A 23,379-nucleotide genomic window follows, 5' to 3' on the forward strand; every position below is an offset into this window, starting at 1 on the left:
TTGCTGAATTGTTAAACACACTTGTTTCAACTCTCCTTGTAGCGTCTGTGGCTTTAGTTAAAGGTCTTTTATGGACAGCTGCTAGTTTTGGGCATTTTTGCTTATTGTCCGTTTCACACCTTCAAGAAATGCTTTGAACGTTGTGAAGAATGATTTGATTGCCAAGGTGGACCAGCTGTCTGGGGAGCAGGAGGTGCTGAAGGGAGAACTGGAAGCAACAAAGCAGGCCAAAGCCAAAATAGAAGCCAGAGTCAAGGAGCTGGAGGAGGAGCTAAAGAGGTGAGTGATTACCCCCCTGGCGCGAGGAGCTGGGAGTGCAGAGTGGCAAACCTACCTCCTCTGTTTTACTCTGTTTGGCTCATGGGATTAGCATTGGCATTCAGAGGTACTTTAGAGAGCACAACAAGGCAGGGTTAGGATTCTGAAGCAGCAACTCCAAACCCAGTCTCCCTGGAGTGAAGCATTAAGGGTTTAAATTTGCAATTAAAAGCCAACCAACAGCAACAACCAAAACCACCGGAAGAAAGGGAATTTCAAAACTAGTAGTTTTGAAGGAAACTGCCAAGAGCTTGATCCTCCTAGCAGCCAGGATAGCTCTGAGAGAAGTGAATGCCCATTCATTTAGTGAAAGAGCTCATACAGAGTTCCACAAGAAATATTTAAATCCCTACATCAGTAATTGTTTCATTGCTCTTGTTAAGAGTGAGAAGAAGCAGAAGAGATTCTAAAGTCAGATAGAGGAAGATGCCACTTTCTATCTTCCTGTCAAATTAGAGAAGCTAAAGCCCAACTGCCCAGCAAAGCCTGGAATGGTTTCACATCCATACACACAAAGCTGCCTCCTGGAGCTCAGAGCAGAACAGTTCAATTGTGGCTGGCGGTGCATGACTTCAGGTGCTCAGAGCAAAAGACAGGGTTTGTTCTCCAACTGGAATCTAGGTTCTGTAGTCTGAGCTCAAAATCACCAAGAGTAACACAGACTTGTCTCTTTGCTGTTCAGAATGTCTGAAATTAAAGTAGTCTTGCAAGCAGGGAGATTTTTTAAATGCCTTTTATAACGCCTCATAAAGTAGGACTTCAAAGATATTGAAAGTACACACTTAAATACTTCCAGGTTTTTTTCAGGGTTTGGCGTTCTTTACCATTTTCGCAAACTGTTCTTCACGTTAAGGGCTTTTTTCACTGTACTGAATCACAGATAATCAGAGAATCTACTGCAACCAGAAGCAGTCCAGCAGAAGCATTTAAGCCAGTATTTTCCCTGTTGAAAATGGCTCAGTTCTCATCAAATATTTGAATTTCAAGTACTTGAATGTAGATGCTGATTCAGAAATACAAAGTGGCTGAATTCTTCTAGTGGTGCTGGAAGAATACTCACAATAATTGTTTGAAAAAAATGGGGTGAGATCGGTGAAGCTTTCAGAGTAATGTGCTGAAAGAGGGAGGGAAAATGCCAGAGAAGCATTTCAGAATTTGTACACTTGGTACACATGGTTTGAGATTGCTCCCTTGTGATGGATGCAGCCAGACTTCCCATAGCTGGTTCTCTTCCCAAAGCCAGCCGTGGTGTCACTTGGTGTTTTGATCCCTTTTTTCCTGTTTCCTAGAGTGAAATCTGAAGCAATTGTTGCCCGACGAGAGCCCAAAGAGGAGGTGGAGGATGTAAGCAGCTATCTCTGTACAGAATTGGTATATGACATTACTAAAATGCCTGCGGGGAAAGGGGGTTGATTTACTTACCTATATTGCTTCATGTATATGACTCTTGAGATGCAAATTGATGTGCCTTTGTAAGCACTGAGGGCAAGGGCACTGAATGGGTTGTGGCTGATGTGCATGAAATCCCTTCGCACAACTTTCAAACCAGAATCTGGCACAGAGCAGCAGCTGACCCAGTGGCAGTACCACTGTGCAGGATGTAGTTTCTGCACCCGGGTGCTAGAGCACTGCCCTGGTCAGTACCATCCTAATTTAGAATTAAAATCTTGTGTGCAGTGAGGATTCTCTCAGGGTGTTATGACTGTCAGGCTTCTCCAGAAGAGCCTGTCCCCATGTTGGCAGTGAAGATGTAGCTGTGATGACATTATGCAGTGAAATCCAGCTTACACAACCTGCTTTGCAATAGTGACTACCACCACCTCTTAGTGCTGTGTTTTTCTTGTTAATTCTTATCCATAAGCCAGTACTGCTTGTTACAGGGTACAGGCAGAGAAGGCTCGTGGGCTGTTCTTTTAGGAGAGCTCCTGAAACCATTTTGGCTGAGACAGAGGCTTTTCAACAAAGACAAACTGTAGCTGAAAAAAAAAAAAAAAAAAAAAGGCAAATCAAGCAGTAACAATATTTTCCTTGTAAATATCTCTACTAGGACAGGGAATTCAATACATTGCTTATCAGTGTTACTGTTTTTCTTTCTTACACAAGGTATCAGAGCAAGTTCAATTTTAGCCTAAATCACTTGACTTAATTGGAGTGAACTTGGTCTGTTGAGAATTTAAGTGGATGGGAATATTTTCAAGTTGTGCTCATGAGCTGCTGAAGAGAGTTGGATTTGTTTTCAGCTGAACGGACAGGAAGTCTGGTTCTCTTTTTAATTTAAAAAACAATTGATAAATTCCTTTTTGTTTACACAATTCTTGTTTTGACTAGTCATACAGATTTGATTCAAAGTCCAAGGAGGCTAGAGAGTGACTGTTAATTTATGCTGTTCCAGCTCTCAGCAGCACTTACCTGCCAGGCTGAGGTTGGGATTGCCACAGTCTAGCACAATCCTGTGCCACCTCCTAGTAATGAGTTTCCAAACCCTTGCAAGTCTTTCATTTGGGCTGATACTTTCTGTGACTTAGTCATATTGTTCTCATTTTCCACTCTTCAAAAGAGACGAACAGACTTTCAGTCCTGTTGTTCCCAACCCAAACCTGCCTGTGCCTTTGTTGGAATGTCCAGTTGTGTCACCAAAGAGGAAAAGGCATTACCTAAATTTCCTGTATCCTATCTTTATCTATCTGTACTAACAGAATACTTCCTTCCAGTCCTCCTGAGGGGGCAGATGGTATTATGTGGTGCTCTCTGCTGCTTGTGACTGGCTTTGCTACTGAATTAAAACTTTGTTTTCCAAATTTCTGGACCAACAGACCACTGTCAATTCTTATCATTCCTTGCAGACTATCAAAGCTCCTTTCTGGCAATAGTCCCATAATGGGGTGTATGTGAGGGCTATGTGTTCAAGTTGGTGGTGATTCTCATTCTAACTTCCACGGTTTTGCCGAACACCCAGAGGTCCAATGGCCATAGTTTGGAGCTCACTGTCTGAATTAGCTCCTCCTGTGTGGAAATGGGGGTGAAATCAAGCAGGACAGGAGAAGAACTAACTAATATGTGTCTGTCCCCTGACTTGCCCGGTACTAACCTCAATCCCATTCCATCTTTTGTTGGCTGAAGCAGTGCTCCTCCCCTCTGCAGGACAACATTCCCATTGCCCAGCGCCGGCGTTTCACCCGCGTGGAGATGGCCCGCGTCCTGATGGAGCGCAACCAGTATAAGGAGAGGCTGATGGAGCTCCAGGAGGCTGTCAGGTGGACAGAGATGATCAGGTGAAGTGGGGTGTTGGGCAACATCCCTGTTTAGGACAGAAGCTATTTATGTTTTACCTTGTGGTCAGTGCAGCCCCTACCAACATAGGACTGAGAAGTAGTGGGAGTTTTTCAGACTGTAGATGCTTCTCTCCTAATACCAATTCTTCCTCTCTTGTTTCTGAACCTGGGCTGCAAATCTCATGTTGCCACTGTTATTTGGAGACACTGGACATTTGTTTGTCTTGCTTGTTTCTTGTGTGCCTAAGTTGGGAGAAACTCTAGGGAGCAGTATTTCTTCTGATTTATGAGTTCTAAATGCTACGGTTTGAAGTGACTCTGATGCTGGGGGCTGTAGTTCCCACACTGTCTGTGGCAGACAGTGTTACAGAGAGTTGATAAAACTTCTTGTTAAACACACTTACTTGCCTTTCACGTCAGTGTTGATACTTAAAGTAGCTGGGTGTGCTTGCACTGAAGACCAGTGCATGTCCCTTTCCCTGGTGTCCTTTGAAACACGTTAGAATGAATTCTGACTTTTGACACAGCTTCTTTGATGGAAATTACCAGATGCTTGGCAGAGATGCAGAAATTAACTTGGTTCTGCTGTGTTTGTCCATAGAGCTTCCCGTGAGCACCCATCTGTCCAGGAGAAGAAGAAATCCACCATTTGGCAGTTGTAAGTTCTTTGGTGGTTCCTGCAAGATGAAGAAAAGGGGGAGTGTTGCCATTTCTACTTCAGACAGCAACTTAGTAGACTCCTGACATTAATGTCAGATAGAAGTGTTATTGGCTTAACCCTTTTGCCTTCAAGGGCTTCCTTTGTCCTTAGTGAAATTAAATGTGTGTGTGCATTAATTTTGTTGCACAAGTTGTAAAAGTTCGTGAGTATCCTGGAATGAAAACTTTCATACACGCTCAGTCAGTTGTAATAGGTACCTATTTCTGGAAGCTAAAAACACCTTATGCCAATCAAACCAAGGATGTAGGTCTGGGTTTGAAGTAGAGCACTTTTTGTGGCACGCTTACAGCCTTTGATCCCAACCTCTTGCTTCCCATTTTGTGTGTCTATGATGCCTGTCTCCCCAGGCAGCTTTTCTCTTACTTGTTGGCCTTTTTCTGTCCCTAGCTTCAGCCGTCTGTTCAGCTCTTCCTCCAGCCCTCCCCCAGCAAAGAGGACCTACCCCTCTGTGAATATCCACTACAAGTCTCCCACCACGGCGGGGTTCAGCCAGCGGCGCAGCCACACCATGTGCCAGATCTCCTCCGGTAGCCGCACCCTCGAGTTCTTCCCTGACGAGTGAGTTGCAGGGCTGTGTGCCAAGCCAGGCTCCCCTGCAGCTCTCCCGAAGTGCAGGGAAATAAGCTGTTTTCCACTTTGGAAACAGTCTGTGTGATGTTAGTATGTCTCTATGTTCTCTGTGGTTTATCTCCCTGAGCTTTCACTCATCAGTTACTACTGGATGGGTTTGGCAAACCTTGTTTTCCCAAACATACAGTACCAGTGGCTTTCCAGGCCATGATGGATCATCTCAGCAAGGACCACTGGAGCTCAAGTTGGCCCCACTCTAGTTCTGCACCTGTGTTTTCAGACTGAGATGGAATGAAGGAGGGTTTTTGTGATGGAGTGTGATGGCAGCAACAGGACAAAGGGAAGGAATGTCTGCACAACACTTTTGACAAGGCATTGAAGTGAAGATAAAAGTTCTCTCCACAGAATATTTAAGTCGCAGTATGTGGTTTTAATCTTAACCATGGTAAAAGTGAGCCTCTGGGTATCACTACTGCAGTCTTACCCAAATTCTTTGTGTTGCTGACATGAAGGGAGAAAACTCTTCAGTGCTTTACATCACTTCAGAACATGTTCTGCCATTGCAAAGGTTGTGTAGTTTCACATGCGTTTTTATGGAAGGACATTGGAGAATGTGGTGGTGAAGTAGGATAACTTCTACAGTAAAAATGATTTGTTGAAAAGACACTGGATCTTGTAGAAGCGTAAATTTAAACTTTTTACATACTCGCTGCCCTTATTCTATCTTTTTTTCTGATAACATCTCACAGTCCTGCTGTGGTATCTGAGTACTTCTCAGCAGTGCATTACATAATGGGGCTGCCCACAGGATATAATTTTTCTGCTGATGTTGTTAGTATGTCAGAAGGATACTTTAAAAATCTTTCGAGGACTGGAACTGACAAACAGCATTTGTTTCTATTAAAACATGTCTAAAAGCTCACGGATCAATTTTTAGTTTAATCTTTGAGAGGACAAAGCTGGAGTTGTCCTCCAGCCACATGTTGAGTATTGTGTCCAGTTCTGGGCCCCACAGTTTAGGAAGGACATTGAGATGCTTGAACACATCCAGAGGAGGGCAACAAGGCTGGTGAAGGACTTGGAAAACAAGCCATATAAAGAACGACTGAGGGAGCTGGGGTTGTTTAGCCTGGAGAAAAGGAGACTCAGAGGTGACCTTATCACTCTCTATAACTTCCTGAAGGGTGGCTGTAGACAGCTGGGGGTTGGTCTCTTTGTCCAGGCAGCATCTGACAGAACGAGAGGACACAGTCTCAGGCTGCATCAAGGGAAGTGTAGGTTGGATATTAGGAAAAAGTTTTTCACTGAAAGACAGATAAAAAGTACTGGAATAGTCTGCCCGGGGAGGTGGTGGAGTCACCATCCCTGGACGTGTTTAAAAAAAGACTGGATGTTGCCCTCAATGCCATGGTTTAGTTGAGGTGTTAGGGCATGGGTCAGACTCAATGATCTAGAATGTCTCTTCCAACCTACACACATTGTGTGATTCTGTGATTCTGCTGGAACCAGCAGTTAGTGCACATTTTTTTTGTCAACAGAGAAGCTTAAAAATGGACAGAAAAATCCATAGTTGACTATAATGAGGAGGTAAAGAACTGAAAATGCCTTCCCAGTGGAGACGTTGGATTAGTAAATTGCAACAGCTCAGTGAAAATTGGTGTGGTCTCCTAGACAGGTTTTAGAGAAGGATTATTCGGTTTCGGAAGGGCTCTTGAAACATCATAAGAGGTGGCGATAATGACTTGGCTTGCAACATCGCTCAGGTGACAGATCATCAACAGAGTGTTTCTGTCTGATTCCCTACATCTGTTGTCACAGCTGGATTTGGTTTGCTGTGTTTGCCCTCCCCCATGCTGGCCACGCTCCCTTCACCCTGAGCTCCTCTCTTTAACCATCAGCTGGGTGATGCTGTGCTTCTCTCCCCAGCGAGTGCACGTCCTCGGCGCGCCGTGAGCAGAAGCGGGAGCAGTACCGGCAGGTCCGGGAGCACGTGCGGAATGACGACGGGCGGCTGCAGGCCTGTGGCTGGAGCCTCCCGGCCAAGTACAAGCAGGTAGGGACCATACTCTGGACAGGCTGAATGGGAGGTGACTTTAGTCATTAACTAAGGACCTTAGTCTTAAATATTTAAGAGGTACTATGTGCATGTTTTGTTTGTATGATAATTGCAGGCACAGATCAAATTAATCCTCTGTATATCTCCACCAGAGTCAATGGAGGGACATTCCTCTGCAAAAAAGTACTGAAACTGAAAAGTACCCTAAACCGAAAGTGCCCCAAACTGGAGTCCACTTATTTTTAAAAAAAAAATTCCTTTGTTATAATGGGGCTGGAACATGAGTTAGTTCATTTATACTCCAAAAACTTAAACAGTCATTTTGTATGAAAAACAAGTGCAGTTCATGCTAAATTCTTCCCATCAGTAACATAAAATCAAACAACATCAGCCTCATTTGTTGGCTTATGACACATTTAACTGGTCAGAGACCCCCTGAAAGGTAGGAGGCTGGCAGCATGGCTTGGAGGTTTCAGGCCATAGGATCATTAATTCTGGAAAAGACCTTTTAAGATCATCAGGTCCAACCCTCATGATGGAAGGGAATGCTAATGTTCTCACTCTTCGCAGAGAGCATCCTTTCTCTATCAGCAGAGCAATGTGTAGCCTCTTTTGGCTGTCACTGGGGCAGTGATGATTGTGAGATGGTCTCTTGGGTCTGCTGCTCCTCCTCCCTTAAGGACTCTGTTTCACACAAGAAGGAAGCCTCAGCAGCAGCCACCTCTGGTTGGTTCTGCCACACTGATTCCATCTCTCTTGCCATATCCCAGTGTTTGCAGCTTTATACTGTCTTTTTTGTCTTTTCTCCCCCTAGCTGAGTCCCAATGGTGGTCAGGAAGACACTCGCATGAAAAATGTCCCTGTGCCTGTGTATTGTCGCCCACTAGTAGAGAAGGACCCAACTATGAAGGTATGTTGTTTCTGCTTACCATGCAGTCCAGAAAGGGGACGTGAAATAAGCAAAGAATTTGGGTCACTAAACCTGCAGTTTTTACAACAATCTGTATTCTTTTGATGTTATGTATTCCTAATTCTATGTTCTCCTTTATTTTTTTTAATGATGGCCAAAATTCTCAGCTGGTTCTGATTGCTAGGTCCCTTGCTGCTCTCTGACATCCTTTGCTTTTTTGAGATAATACATCAACAACAGCAACACTTTATGCTTATAATGCTTTTGCTAAGACTCCTCAGGGTGTAATGGAAACTGATACAAAAATTCATGAAAATGACCAAGTGAAAGTGAAAACACATTTCATCACTCCTCAGATTCTACTGTTGACCAGAATTCATTGGTAACAGGCCAGTATGATCTGGAGGTGACCTGTGCAGGTGGCAGACTTACCTGCTGTAACTGCTTGTTTTGAAATAGCCAGTTTGTCATTATTTTATTCAGAGATGATTTTTAGAAGTCATCCTGATAGTTAAATAGTAAGAAAATTTTTATGTTGTTTCTGGAAGGTTCTAGGTGTGATCTTTAGATAATGTTCTGTGCAGCATCTTTCCCTTAAGGTTTTGGATAAATCTAGTACTTATTTCTGTAGTCCTGTTCCAAGAATTCTCTTAAAAAGCTCCCTGGAAATAATTCATAGGAGGTTAGCTAGCTGCATTTGATTTCAGAAAACTGCTTATGTGGGAGCTAAACCAGCAGACTGTTTTTCCACACTTTCAGAGATGGGGCAGCTACAGGCTAACCTGTGCAAGGGCCTCACCAGCCTGACACCCTCACAGGGAAGAATCTCTTTCTAATACCTCATTTAACCTGCCTTCTGTCTGTTTGAACACATTAAACATCTGCCATGTCATGGCTTGCTTTGCTGCAGTGACTAAAGAGCAAAGTGATATTGCTGGGTACAGCGATCCTCTGTCTTACCTCCATCAAAGTGGATCTCTTCTAGTAGAAATCATCAAGATCTGGTGTTGCCAACTAAATGTTTTAGATGTTTGACATTTGACAGTTCTCCACAAAGGTACCTAAATTCAAAGAGACCAAGGAGCCTGCAGAATTCTTAGTTCAGATTCCTGCTTCTGTTTCTTAGCTGTGGTGTGCAGCTGGAGTCAATCTCTCAGGATGGAGACCTTTGGAACAGGAGCCTGGGAATGGGCAGAAACTAGATCCTGGGCATGATCCCCTCACCTGTGATAGGGAAGTGGAAGGCGAAAACAACAAAAGTAACCATACATCTCCTGAGAAAAAAAAGGTCAGAAAAAAAAAAAAGGAATTTTTTTCCCTCCTATGTTTTTTCTAATTTCATCCCTACCATTCCCTCTTTCTCAGTGCCTTTGTACATAAAGTGCCATAAAATGCTCTTGTACTTGTGAGGCAGTGCTATGGTGTGCTGGCTCTTCTATAACTTTTGGTGTGATTTGGGACAAATCATCCAGTATTAAGTTTTCCAGCTATTGCTTTTGAAGTGTGTGTGATTTTGAATAAAATCCTAATTAATAATGCCAAGTAAATGCTTGATGAGGTTGCTAGGAAGATTACCTAGCCTTCATCATTTTAAATTAAAAAAATAACGAATACATTCAGGCAAAGCTTTGCTAAAAGAATAGAGTCCATGAGTCCATTTGGGCCTTTTGAGATTTATTCCAGTTCTGGTTTTTGGTAGTCTGAACTGATTTTTTGTTTTCTTCCTATTTAAAAGACCAAGGTGTAATTTGCAGATAATAGTACGATATTTTATGCTGTCGGGTTTGTAGGGTTTTTCTCCACACCTGTCTTACACTGCTGCCTTATACTCTCCTGAGACCAGTTTGCTTAAGCTGATCAATTGGATGCATCCCAGACTCACGGCATTCTGGATTACTGAATATTCAGTGATACATTTGTCAGACATCTCAACAGAAAAATTAGTGGCCAAATTGCTCTTGCCCTAAGGAGTCAGACAGGGTCTTTGGCCAGTACTCTGGATACTAGTGCTGCAACATGAATGGAATTAAATGAATAAAAATTAAAATATAACTGATGAGACAACTACATAAAAGAGAAAAAAATATTCTATAGTTCTACTGTAGATTAGAATATATAATTTAAAATAAATTGCACCATGTGTAAATGTTGCCAAGCACTGTTAGGCTCAGGTTGATCCAAGAGGAGTGCTGATCGTGTCCATGTGTGTCTCTCCTGAAGGCAAAGGAGCTCCATGAGATGGATGCCACATCCAGCCGTGTCTGGATCCTCACTAGCACGCTGTCAACCAGTAAAGTCGTGATCATTGATGCCAACCAGCCTGGCACGGTGGTGGACCAGTTCACTGTCTGCAACGCTCATGTGCTCTGCATCTCCAGCATCCCCGGTGAGTGTGGCCCAGGCTGGGGTCTGCACAGGGTCACTTGCCCCACTGAGGAGTAACAGACATCCTCACTTGGGAACTGACCCCTGGGCTTTGTTGTGTTCTGTAATTGTTCCCCAAAATCATAACCCAGGTCTTGCCTTCCTGTAGGACCTTTCTGTGGAGATCCTTCCATGTTCAATGTTCAGTAAGTCATTCCTTTGGTACACAAAGGGTGTTTTTTGGAAGCAGGAGTGAGCCTTGTCTGGCATGGACGGGCTCCGTACCTGCCTTGGATACTGATGCTAGGGATGAGGAGTTCTGCTGTGGACCAGGTTGCTGATGGATGCTGTGGTGAACCCTAAGGATCAGAATCTCCCATCATTAGAGTGACCTCAGGAGTACAGCTACATTAAATTTGCAGTGACTGCTTGATTTACATGAGAACCTGTTCTTTGCCCTTCAGCGGCCAGTGAGAGTGACTATCCTCCAGGCGAGATCTTCCTGGAGGGGGATGTGAATCCCGAAGAGTCAGCTGGAGCAGATGGTGTCTTGGCAGGGATCACGCTGGTGGGCTGTGCAACCCGCTGCAATGTGCCACGAAGCAACTGTTCCTCGCGTGGGGACACGCCTGTGCTGGATAAGGGACAAAGTAAGTTTTGGGATGTAAAACTTACTGACATTTCAATTACACCTAGTCCTGTATGAGCACAGCCACATCCGCCGGTCCCCAAGTTAAGCACTTCAGAGGCATCCAGAATTTTGTTACTATGATATAGGAGTACCAAATGCCCTTTTGGTACATTTCTTCTAGAGCCCTCCTTTTTTCTGATTCACATGCTGCAGCCTGGTTGCGGGAGTCACACAGCAGAGTATTTTGGGCATGTGAGATGTTTGCCCTGCTACAGGTGCTGCTGTTCTGATTGCTTTGTTCCCTGAGCCTAGGGAAGCCAGTTAAGCTCACACGCAAATCATACTGCTGCCCTTGCTGACTCCATACTGTAGTTACACAGCCTTGGAGCCCTTCCTGTACTGTGCTGTGCTAGTCACAGATTAGGCCTCACTTCAAAGTATTGTCTGTTTCCCATCCAGGCAGAAGATACTGAATGAGCTGCTGTGTCTGTGGCACAGGGTCAGGGCTTGATTGAGTTTGGCAAGGAAAGATAAATTAAAGAACAGCCTGATGTCTGTATAGTTAACTCACCAACTCATTCTTCAGGATGTCTCACACTGTTCATTGTCCTCCAGGTGAGGTGGCTCCTGTCTGCAATGGGAAGATCAACCAGTCTCAGTCTACTGAGGAGGCAACAGAGGCTACAGAGGTACCAGAGAGCAGTGCCAGTGAGGCAGAGCCAATGCAGGCCCGGCCCGGGCCCCTCACTGAGCACGTGTTCACAGACCCTGTCTCAGGCCAGGCACCCAGGCAGAACGGGTAGGTGGGCTGGGGTCAGAGTAATATTCCTGTTCTATTACTGATCAGTTCTGTTTTCATAAGCTTTGTGATAAGAGGAGCAGCCAGATGTTCTGATAAGGTGTCAGACTTCTATCAGTTTCGTGCCCAAGCAGTATTATAGATGGATTAACAGGGAAGGAAAAAAATGGCATGAAAACAGACATGGCTCAGCCTGCAGCTGACTGGGTCATCTGTTAAAATGCAAATATTTGACCGCTCACTATGAATTTAGACCAGTGGTTAAGGCAGATCTCCTAAAGTACATGTACACTTCATATTTATAAGAAGGAGCTTACTGGTATGTGTGTAGAAATTATGATTGATTTGATTGATTTATTCTAGTAGTACCTCTGATATACTGTAAAAGTAACCAAGAAAGCATATCCACCACTCATAAGTTTTTAAGACAAACAAAGATGATGTGATGACATAAAGAACAAGGTGGAAGTCTTGGTTACAGATTGTTCCTGAATGCCCATGTTGTTCTAAGTTGTTTCTGTTGAAGCTGGAAGTGAACAGAGAAAATGATGTTTGTTTAATAGTCTTGCTTGACACTCAGGGTCTGTAGATTTGAAGTAAGTTTGTTTTTTGTAAGGGGAGGAGAGAGGAAATACTGTAAATTGCAGATTTGCAGTTGAAAACTACCAAAGAGAAGGAAGTGGTTTGTGTCTTCAAGGGCCTATGCCTGTCTGTGCGTGCCAGGCTGTGGGCCTAGGTGGGCATTGTGTGCACTGCTGCTGCTAAATCTCTTAACACGTTTCTTTTGCCTCTTTAGGGAGAATGGGCAGCTGAAGATGGAGCCCAGCACAACACTGCCAGATCAGGAGTCAACCAGGGATGCTGGAACCTGCACCAGTGCTGCCCCCACCATGTGGCTGGGAGCTCAGAATGGCTGGTGTGTTCCCCTTGGGCTGGCAGATCTCTGTGTCACCTTCCTGCTCTGGGCTCTATTTTTCATGTTCCCACACCTTTTATTCACTGCTTGTTTCTGGAGAAGGTTTTCATTCTTCATTTCATTGCTCAGCTCACCATAGTCTCAGAGGTTTAACACATCACTTTGTTACCTCCACCTTTCCTACCAGCAGGGAAGACTGAAACCTGGGCAGGCTGAATGTGTGGGGCCCTGCTGCTAACCCTCCCCAATTTGTCCTCTCTCACAGGCTTTACGTGCACTCGGCTGTGTCCAACTGGAAGAAGTGTCTGCACTCAATAAAGCTGAAGGACTCTGTGCTGAGCCTGGTGTAAGTGTGTGTTCCAAGGGATCTGGAGGAGAAGGTTCAGGACCTCAGTGATGTTTTAGAGGGGGTTAGCAGCTTTGTCATAGACTTAGAGAATCACAGAATGGTTTGGCTTGGAACAGACCTTAAAGATCCTCTTGTTTCAACTCCCTGCCATGGGCAAGGATGTCTTCCAAGCCCCATCCACATTCCCAGCCTTGAACACTTCCAAGGATGTTGTAGCCAAAATTTTTTTCTCTGCTTTCCTAAGTGCATTGTTTTGTGAGAGAAGTTTCCCAAAGTTTTTGTAATGGGAAAGCCTCATACCCAACCCATTTTTCTGCTCAGTTGCTGTCCTCATCCGATTCAGTGAATACATGACTAGCAATATCAGGAGGAAGTAAGTGGGGAGGAGAAAGGCAAAATTTCACTGAGGGCTAAGTCAGGGGGAATTTGATGAAAGTGATGGTGTTTGTGTTGTGAAGGAGAAGAATTTCCTCAACAGAAAATTTACAGATGTGATGATCTTACTGCAGTGAAGGTAAGAGGTGTGATGTCTTGCAGGATGTTCTTGCAATGCTAAACTGACTGGGAATTCTGGAAACTATGTAAAGATGTGTATGGATGGCAGGGAAGTTTTTGAATACCTCACTTCTATGGCATTTTTGTGTATTTACTATTCTATTATTTCAGGCATGTGAAAGGGAGGGTCCTGGTTGCTCTGGCAGATGGAACACTAGCCATATTCCACCGGGGAGAAGGTAAGAATCAATGTAATAGATAAAACAAAATTTGGCTGCAAGCGTAGCAGTAGATTAAGCGCTCTTCTGAGGTGAGAAGGTTGCTGGCTGCTGGGGTACAAACAACCAATTTAAAACACATATCTGTTTTACACATAATTGCTATCCTAAGCCATCCCGGGTGTACTCTAACACCACTTTCTGAGCTTTTCTGAACAAAAATGTGTGTGTGTGCTGTGTAGCACATGTGGAGTAAATGTGACACTTTAAGGAATATACAGGCTGTGCAGTTGTTTGAGGTACACTTAATAAATTCAATTTCTGGTCCTCTTCACTGCTGTGGGTTTTGTTTCCCTGTGTCTTGAGCAGTTTCTTAGCTGTGTTCACATCTGACAGCACACGGGAATTTGCTAAGTGTGACTAAGGCTGGCATATAAAGAACTTAGTTATTCATTGAGCAGCAGTTCATTTAACAAGCAGAAATACAGAGATTTCTGGGTTTGTGCAGTTCAAATTTTGATTCAACCTTTGAAGCTTTATCTTACTTCTGATGGAACAGTTTTGATGTGTCAATAGTCAGGCTTGAGCTCATGACAAAGAGGCTTCCTGTCCTGTGAAGGACACAATATCTGCCTGGTTAATTAAAAATAAGAGTGAGAGAAGGGAAATCTGATTCCTTCTCCTGGATTTGATATTTTGGGGGAATTATGTTGTAGGTCTTTGATGTGAGGTAGCCTCACCACAAAGACTGCATGTCCCATTTCCTTTTAGGTTTCTGCATAGTCTTGTTCAGCTGTCTTTCCTCTTCTCCCACTGGTTTTGTTGTACTTGTTAGAGAAACTTGTTCACTTCATTGCAGTAAAGGGTCTTTAAATTGGCCTGATTCGAGAGCTGTCACACCAAACTAAACTTTATTGTTTCATGTTCTGTAAGTGTAAGGCTGTGCCCCAAGCAGGAGTTATGGGACGGTCACAGACATAAGCAAACTGAGCATTTGAGTATCAGCTAAGTATACCCAAATATATGTGGAAAGGTAGAGGATTCTGTTGTATGCTCTCATGTCATGAAGGAGATGCATCTTTCCACACTTGTTTTTCACCTCAGATGGTCAGTGGGATCTCAGTAATTACCACCTGATGGATCTTGGCCACACTCACCACTCCATCCGTTGCATGGCTGTGGTCTATGATAGAGTCTGGTGTGGCTACAAGAACAAAATCCATGTTATACAGCCGAAGACAATGCAGATTGAGGTAAGAGAGCACATATGTGTCTATGCATGCAGACACTTGTGATGTGTTTATTCTTACAGGTATTCTCTGCTGCATTGTGTGAAACTCAGAATGTTTGGGTTGTCATTGCTCACTGAAAGACCAAAACTGACAGTCTGGGTCATGTTATGATCTAATCTGCCAGGGGATATTTGTTCCTTCATCCCTTTGCAGAGCATAATTCTATCAGTAAGTCTAAACTGACAATTTTCTTTGCCTTTACTAGAGAGTCTATGAGGCCATGTACTGTCCAAATGTAGGTGTTTGTTTTACAGCAACTCTTCATGTATAATCTGATGCTTCTCTCTCTGTAGGCAATATAGCACAAAGGAACAGTACATTTAGTAAACCCCACTAAAGAATCCACTAAGTGGATCTAAAGATACACTAAGGGATCCCACTAAAGAAAAGACAATGTTTAGAGCCTTTTGGGTGAAAATCAGAACAGTGGTGTTGGTACAAATCTGAGAATGCTTGAAATAATTTAAATCAAGGAGAGAAGAAGTGATGGATCTGAAGTTCACATTAGTGAGCCAAAGCAGTTTGATCTTTGGAATTTATTCCTTTTCTATCAAGTACATTGAAAGTTCTTGGCATCTAAATGTTCTTGCTCCTGAAGTGGTCTGAAAAAACCATCAACTCTGCAAAGCTGCCATACAGCTGCTCAAGCAAAAGATTTTTTGTGTACAGGAGTGAACTGCTAGGATCAGCTGGCATTAACACAGCTTCTCAAGATCTCTGGAGCCCAAACAAGTGATCTCAGTTGAAAATTGAGTACATGTATGTCTGGAGTATAGATAATGGTAAAAGTTCTGTGAACTCACATTGGTTCACCTGTTTCAGAAATCCTTTGATGCCCATCCTCGTCGGGAGAGCCAGGTGCGACAGCTGGCATGGATTGGAGATGGAGTGTGGGTTTCCATCCGCCTGGACTCCACGCTGAGGCTCTACCATGCCCACAGCCATCAACATCTGCAGGACGTCGACATCGAGCCTTACGTCAGCAAGATGCTGGGTGAGGGTCTGTTGCTTATTGAGCTCAAGACAGAATTTTCCCGAAGCAGACCTTGTGCAAAGTCATCACCGACTCACCAACTCTCATTCATGCTTCCTAGGCACTGGAAAGCTGGGCTTCTCCTTCGTGCGGATCACAGCCCTGCTCATTGCTGGCAACCGCCTTTGGGTGGGCACCGGCAATGGTGTTGTCATCTCCATTCCCCTGACTGAGAGTAAGTGACATTTATTGAAAGTACTTCTGCATCCTCCAAAATAAAAGAAGCCTCTAGGTGTTATTTGTGCAGCGTGACAGGCAGTTCAGGCAGGCTAATGCTTTCCTGACATTTGACCTTTAATCATAGCCATGTTCAGGGAGAAGAGCCCAGTGTGTGAGCAGCCCTGGACCTTCACAGAGCAGAGTGATGTGAACTGATTCTGTAGCTACTGTGAAACAGAAGAGACAAAGCTTTGGGAATTGTAGTAAGTCTCCAAAAGGAGGCCATGGGGTGAGAAGTCACCAGGAAGATTTCCCTGGAAATCCTATTTTGGCCTAGTCATCTAAATGTCTCCATAACAGTATTTTCCAGAAAGTAAGCTTAGAAAAGCTCCATTTACTCAGATTAAGGCTCAGCTTTATCAGTCAAGTAGAAGTAGGCATCCTACACCAAGTCCAGCCTGTGAGGAGACCTAGCAATAAGAGTAAATAGGTGAATCTCTGGAGCTGGAAGTTTAGTTGGAGCTCTTACTAGTCCTGTTCTGTACCTGCCTGTCAGCATCTTATTTTGAAGGTCTTATCCAGATCACCATGGGGAAATAGGATTTGAGGCTGATTGCAATTGCTTTCAACAGAAAGCAACCAAATATATGCTTTCTCACCAATGCTCACAGGAAAGCTGAGAAACAAATACCTCTTGTGTAAAAAGAGCAAACCTCTTGTAATCCTCCTGGAAATCAGGTTTGAGATTGTCTCCTCTGTGGGCAGTGAAGCTGGATGTGCCTGGGGTTAACACCAGGAGGGCAGTGACACAGTCCTGCTCATGCATTGCAACTTCGGTCTTTTTTCTGAGTTCCTTTCTGAAGCCCATTCTCTCTTAAGGTTGCTGTCCTTGTTCTGAGTTAAAACTAAACTTTTTCCCTGCTGTAAACCAATTGTGTTATCTTTATGTGTTCCTGTAATAAATGTGGTAAGCGAGAAAATCTCACTAAAAACGTAGCAGTGGATCCTTGTGACATGGTCCCTCTCCCACCTCAGATACCACATCTGTCCCCGTATGGAAAGAGCAAAGTGAGCATGAACAGTGCTAGTATGAACTCATAGGAACTTCTCTGGTGGTTTCTCTAGGTTTTATACTATTTTTCTTGCCCCCAAATTATCTCCCAGTAATCAACTTTTTCTTCTCTCCCATCCTGCCCGTCACTTCTTCCTGTGCCCCTCTGTGTTCCCACTCCCTGCCTGTGCCTAGCTGTAGTCCTCCACCGTGGCCAACTCCTTGGGCTCCGGGGTAAGTCCACTGCCTCCCCTCCACAGCTGTAATTCCTTTTGCACACATCTCCTTATGTAGTCATTCTCCCACTTTTCCATTCTGTCATTCAACTTGTCTCCATCCTTTTTTCCTCATCACTCTTTTAACTTGCATTAGAGAAAAGCAACCAGAGACAGTCCTGTAAATATCCTCATTTCCCACGGCTATAAGCATTTTTTTTCCATCTCATTGTTGATCTCTCCGGATTTTTGTGTTAAGAATAATTATTCTTCAGCAGTGGTTCCCTTACTGTGGTAGACCAGTTCAAGATGGGGACTGGAAAGGTTCATTCAGTCAGACACAGGAAGCAGGAGTAGAGTGTTCTTCCAGGGTCTCCCTTGGTCATCCTTTGTTTTCCAAGGATGTTTCTTTCATCAGTTGCAGGCCAATGGCTGTGCTGTGGCACCTGCCAGCTGTAAGTCGTCAAACAAGATGTTGAACCCAAGAGAACTTGATAAGTATGAAGAATTGTTTAGGTTTGTGCCAGTTAAGGCAGGATCTGAATTCAAATTCATGCCTTTCCAGGGTCAGAAATTAGAGGGGCTTATTTCTCATTCAAAGACATTCATGGGGCTGTCCAGATGAATTATCAACATGTGTCTCCTCCTTTTAAAGCATCTGATATTAGTTGCAGTAAAAAGCCAGGTGTGGTACACACACTAACTCTCATTCTTCCATCTAAGTATTTGTATTTGTCCTATTGTCCTGCTTTGAGCCTGATAGGGAAAAGTCTCTTTTGTCCAAGTCATGTAACTGAAATTACAACACAGAACTACACATAATTAATGAAGCAATCAACCTCTCTCACAGAAAACTGAAAGCTGCCTGGTTTAATATTGTTCCGGTTGCACTGATGTGGGTGCATGCAGAAGGCAAGCATCTCCCACCCTGAGCTCAGAGCACTGGTCTCTGTTGCTTAGTGAGTGGAAACACATTCTTGGAGCCTGGTCATGAAGGATACAGGCCCCTTGGAAGCTCTGGATGGCGAGCATCTGAAAGTAGCTGGAGTAGCTGACAATCTAATGTCATGGCTGAATCAAGAAATGAGAAGGGATCTCACTCCACTTCTGTGATGGCTCTGAGTGGGCTGAGAAACTTCACCAGACCCAGAGACTGCTTTCAGTAGCATATGTACTCATGAGTGAACATGAGCAAAGGACTTGGAAGTCGAACAATGTCAGTAATGCAGAGCAGTAACTGTCCTCCAGGTGCCTTCTGGGGACACTTTGGGTACCTGGCCAGCTACAAAAGACCAAGGCTGATCCTAGGACGACAGTTTATTTCTGGAGGCTGGACAGGATCATTCCTGGTGACACCAGTCTAGTGTTCCCCAGCCTAAAAGAGAGGGACTGTGTTCTCTGGTACGGTCTTGTCCATCACATCATTCATAAAAGACCTTTAAAGAGATCTGCATCTTTAAAGGTTTTCTTTCACAGCTTACGAGTTTTCTCTTTGATTGAGTCCCTTCTGTAAAGGGGACTCAAAGCTATCACTGATGGTGTTCCTGCTCCCTGTCTTCAGCCAACAAAACTTCACCAACCTCTGGAGAGGGCGGCCGTTCCGGTGGGGTCATCCATGTGTATGGTGATGACAGCAGTGACAAATCGGCCAGCAGCTTCATTCCCTACTGCTCCATGGCTCAGGCACAGCTCTGCTTCCATGGTCACCGTGATGCTGTCAAGTTCTTCGTCTCTGTGCCTGGTAAGGACGTGCACAGCCCTCCCTCAGTAGGGGCTTCTCCCTCCATCCCTTTTGTAACAGGGGCTGGAGCTGGTCTGCAGCAGACTAGGGTCCAGGCCATGGCTGGCACTTCCTGTGGTTCACACATCTGTGTTTAAACTGGAGTGACTGCCAGATTTGACTAGCAGAAAAAAATTGGTCTGCACAATGCGTTTGTGTGCGTGTGAACTGTGTGGGAGCTGAGCAGAAGCACTGACAGGACCTCTGTCCTCTCCTAGGCAATGTCCTTGCGACCCTGAATGGGAGTGTGTTGGACAGCCCTTCAGAGAACCCCAGCACAGCAGCCACTGAGACTGAGGGTCAGAAGCTAAAGAACGTCCTGGTGCTGAGTGGAGGAGAAGGGTACATCGATTTCCGGATTGGTAAGTGCCCTTGGTGGGAGGCATCTGGAAAGGTAGTGGGTGCGTAGCTGTAGTAATGGAGCAAGGCTTCACTGCTGTGGGAAGCCAAAGGAGAAAAGCCCTCAACTGTTTCTCCTGCATCTGGCTGTGAGAGCAAATAAGGATTTTCTTTGCACAGCACAAGGCTGTCAACCTGTGTCTTGTGGCTGCAGTGATGCCTACAAAATCGAGAACAAAACAACACACTTTTGAGATTATATTAATATAGGAAGTAATATAAAAGATGGTCTTTAACTGGAGGCCTCCAGGTGCAATATACACAGGGACTTGTACACTTTCGTAAGTTAAATTAGCGCATTAAACAAATACTGTCCAATTAGAAGAGTTGGTTCAAGAGCTTTGCCCCACATTAATTATGTCTATGATATATGTTAAAAAGTAGTATGTCCTTACTTGACTAAAGAGGCAAGACTAAATATTATTTCAGGAATGTGTTAGAAGGTTAGCTTACTGTTGTAAAATGTAGTGGGAAAGGGTAGGAAAAGTACTGGGAGCTACAGCCACGCATTAGCAATCTACAAAGCTACAAATATATGAAAACTATCATAAGATACATCAGTATGAATGGCTCTGGGAAGAACAAACTCATCTGTGCCACTAGCTCCAAACATTGCTGCCCCACTATCATCACCCATGTTGCTGAGGGTGCTCTGTGTGTAAAATTCTGCTTCCCTGAACAGAAGAGTGGTTTTTGCTGCTGCTTCAGCTAGTTTGTCCCGTCCATGCAGTCTGGTTTCAGAAAAGAATGAGGTTCTTGTAAATGTTCTCCAGGCACAGAGAAAAATCTCAGCTCACAGTGTTTGTTATCAGACTGCTGGGACTCTGAAAAGGGTATTGGCCTCTTTGGAGTATTCCAGAGCAGTGCACTATGGCATTTTCTTTCCTGACATTTTTACTCTGTGTTCTCTCTTCAGGGGATGGGGAAGATGATGAGACAGAAGAGAATGCAGGAGATGCCACCCAGGTGAAGCCAGTACTTTCCAAGGCTGAACGGAGCCACATTATTGTGTGGCAAGTATCATACATCCCTGAGTGAGAATTCCTCTTTTCCCACATTGTAAGTGTCCCTCCTCCCGCCTGAATGCCACGATGTACATACAGAATGCCTGCATTATAACTCCTGCTGGAAACTGACCCTGGACAACTGCAACAGTTCCTGCCTTGGACTGTGACCCCCTTGAACCTCTGAACTCGCAGCTTTCATCTTGGGCCCGTATGCTTTTGGCGTGGTTAGGTTCTTGTTCTGTCCTGGAGCTGGCATCTAAAATGAGAGAAATGACAGTACACCATGAAGTAAGCTTGAAGGCACTGTGGGAAACTTTTGCCCAGTGTCAGGAGGGGCAGCTAGAGCGGGGGGGTGGCTCAGGTTCTTGGGCAGATTGCCTCACTCCCACCTGCATGAGAAAGAAGTGTGTTCCCAGGCATTCCCTGCCAAAGCAATGATGGTGAATCACTTCCACAGCATCCTAGCAGAAATCCTTCTAGTTCACCAGTGGACTCTTCATCTTAGCCCTATTCACCCTTAAGCACAGAATAACATCCTCTGGATTTAGAGCAACCAAGGGTCCAAGGAAACCTCCAAAGAGCATCATGGTTTAAGCAGCACTTCAGCTGTGGGGGTGGAGAAGGCAGTAGCACCCTTACTGTGGGGGACTTTTAAAAGACAGGCAAGAGCAGATGGTGTTGCTGCTGTGAGTTCTGCATTAACACATTGAGACTGCCTCATCTCAAGGCTGTGTCTCCTTTTTAGGATCAGCTGAAATGAGATCTCTTTTCACAAAGAGATGGAAAACAGACTTGGCAGTTGGTTAGGAAAGACTGGACAAGTGCAGCAAGGTTGTGGCTCACCTGATGTCACACAGAAAAAGGAATTGAGGCTAGATTCCTGACATCTTTTACCTAACATCACAAGCACTGACTATACTAGTAAGTAGTTTGAAATGCTGCAAATTCCTGACTCCTGGAAAAAATTGACAGCCCCCAAGAAAAGTGGTAATAGCCCTTTCTGTCTAAGCAATGCTGAGTGATCTCAAATGTACATCCTGCTTACAAAAGAAGCAGCAAAAAATGGGGCCAGGGAGAGTGGTTTTGAGCTTTAGATGCAGAATACGGAAGTTCCAAGTGCTGAGGCAATGGTGTGTTCTCCCTTTCTGACACTGTCCCACAAGGACAAATTCTGTGTCCCTTGAATATTCTTCTCTGGGTGTGCAGGACTAGGGCAAGTTGCATTTGCTAGTGATGAATTCGGAAGCTCCTAGTGGTCATTTTGTTTCTTCCCTGATCTTTACAGCACTCCAGGGTTCACAGAGATGTCCTTGTGACAGTATGGGGACAGTTGGGCAAGCCTCCATCTCCTGAAAAGCTCCCCACTGTGTCCTGTGCTTGCTGCCATGGACCAGGCTTGTAGGTCCTGGTGTGCTGCAGGGATGCCATAATCCCAGGGGAGGCTCTAACATGTGGCGTCTCTCCTGACAGAGCAGAAGATACAAACAGCTTTTGTATCTACACTTCAGGAAGGATTGAGGCATACATTTTCCCTGCAAGAAGGCAAGAGACATCTCTGGTGAACAGAGGCCTTAGTCATCCACAGTGGTGCCCATGGTACATGTGAACAGTGTTGGGGACATGCACCCACCACACCACTCCGCCCCAAGGCAGGAATCCAGACAGAGGGCATCTTCCAGGCATCCTCTGTGACTGGCAAAAGGTTAAGGGATACTTGGAGCCACCACCTGGAGGCTGGGGGACCTTTCACCAGGGACATTTTGCTGGGGCACTGCTGACTGTGCCAGGCTTCTCATTCATTTTCACCATACACTTTCTGCTAGGAAGACTGCTTTGGATCCCAACACAGAGTGCATTGAAGTTAACAATGTAACAGTTAGAGCACAGACTCCACTGTCATGTAATAGTTCATCTGTTAGGGCCAGACAGATTTCAGAATTTGGGCTAGTTGAAGGGAAAAAACAGCCCTGGTAGGGTTCAGTTCCATAGCTCTGTCAACACTTTTGTAAGAAAGTCAGAATTGCAACATTTGTACCACTGACTGTTCTGTATCTGGTTTGAGCAGTTGAAGGGACAGCACTTGGTCTTCTGTCACCCACTGGGCCCTAACTACACGAGGAAATCTCCCAGCAGGTTCTTTTCCAGCTCAATGCCATGTTTTCCTCCAAGAGAAGCACATGGCCCAGAGGGGCAGCTGCAGAAGGAAGACCCAGCCTCTGCTGATAGCTCCTGTGGCCTGAGGTGGCTGCTGGGCATCAAGGTGAGAACTGACTGGCTTCAGTACGCTTCTCTGTCATATTTCCACTGTGATGTATGTAAAGTATCTTGTATGTTACAAAAGGATTTTTAAAAGTGTCTTAAGGCCTGTAAACTCCGCTGTTTGGTCTGAAGATGGCATTCTGTAAAGAGCCTGCTGTATGAATACATTCCCGTGCTTTGTCCCCTATGCTATCAACAACAAACCGTATCTGTTCTGTATGTAATAAACACGTTAACATCAGCTTGGGCAGTTTGTTGTGTTCCTTTGAAGGCACTGGGATTGCTGCTCAGTCTTTAACAGGACACTTGCAAGGGTGGGAATGCAGTTCCAAGTATTCCCTGTTGAGCAGTTCAGTGGCAAAAAATGCAATGTGGATGGCTCACAGGGTTGGAGCAGAAGGGGCTGGTCCAGCAAGCAATAATGCAATCTGCAGCTTGTACCAGTGGCAGAAATAAAAGGAAATATAAGGTGGCACAACTTCAGAAATAGAAGCTGGAGCAGAAAAGCATTCACCTCTGACTTGCTGCAACTTTAGTCAGGGTGGCCCTTTCAGGTGAACTGCCA

At 44.7% G+C, this 23,379-nt stretch overlaps 1 protein-coding gene across 21 annotated transcripts in view; it reads left to right on the forward strand.

Annotated features, from left to right (window-relative positions):
- Positions 1-23,055, forward strand: part of MAPK8IP3 (mitogen-activated protein kinase 8 interacting protein 3) — a 62,257-nt gene extending 39,202 nt beyond the window's left edge. For 7 of the 21 annotated variants that reach the window (XM_066330365.1, XM_066330369.1, XM_066330377.1 and 4 more), the window contains 21 exons: positions 127-279; positions 1,608-1,689; positions 3,439-3,590; positions 4,192-4,248; positions 4,699-4,869; positions 6,808-6,934; positions 7,752-7,847; positions 8,974-9,135; positions 10,068-10,233; positions 10,676-10,861; positions 11,458-11,641; positions 12,438-12,557; positions 12,823-12,903; positions 13,573-13,640; positions 14,724-14,872; positions 15,734-15,905; positions 16,006-16,119; positions 17,350-17,388; positions 18,931-19,110; positions 19,368-19,511; positions 20,465-23,055. In XM_066330365.1, coding sequence (XP_066186462.1) covers positions 127-279; positions 1,608-1,689; positions 3,439-3,590; positions 4,192-4,248; positions 4,699-4,869; positions 6,808-6,934; positions 7,752-7,847; positions 8,974-9,135; positions 10,068-10,233; positions 10,676-10,861; positions 11,458-11,641; positions 12,438-12,557; positions 12,823-12,903; positions 13,573-13,640; positions 14,724-14,872; positions 15,734-15,905; positions 16,006-16,119; positions 17,350-17,388; positions 18,931-19,110; positions 19,368-19,511; positions 20,465-20,586 — 2,725 coding nt within the window. In that variant the 3' untranslated portion in view covers positions 20,587-23,055. The remainder of the gene's footprint in view (positions 1-126; positions 280-1,607; positions 1,690-3,438; positions 3,591-4,191; positions 4,249-4,698; positions 4,870-6,807; positions 6,935-7,751; positions 7,848-8,973; positions 9,136-10,067; positions 10,234-10,675; positions 10,862-11,457; positions 11,642-12,437; positions 12,558-12,822; positions 12,904-13,572; positions 13,641-14,723; positions 14,873-15,733; positions 15,906-16,005; positions 16,120-17,349; positions 17,389-18,930; positions 19,111-19,367; positions 19,512-20,464) is intronic. The other 14 variants (XM_066330366.1, XM_066330368.1, XM_066330376.1 and 11 more) reach the window with 5 other exon arrangements.
- Positions 23,056-23,379: the final 324 nt, after the last annotated feature.

This window comes from Sylvia atricapilla, chromosome 15 (assembly GCF_009819655.1).
Source record: "Sylvia atricapilla isolate bSylAtr1 chromosome 15, bSylAtr1.pri, whole genome shotgun sequence".
In the NCBI taxonomy this organism is placed as follows: Eukaryota; Metazoa; Chordata; class Aves; order Passeriformes; family Sylviidae; genus Sylvia; species Sylvia atricapilla.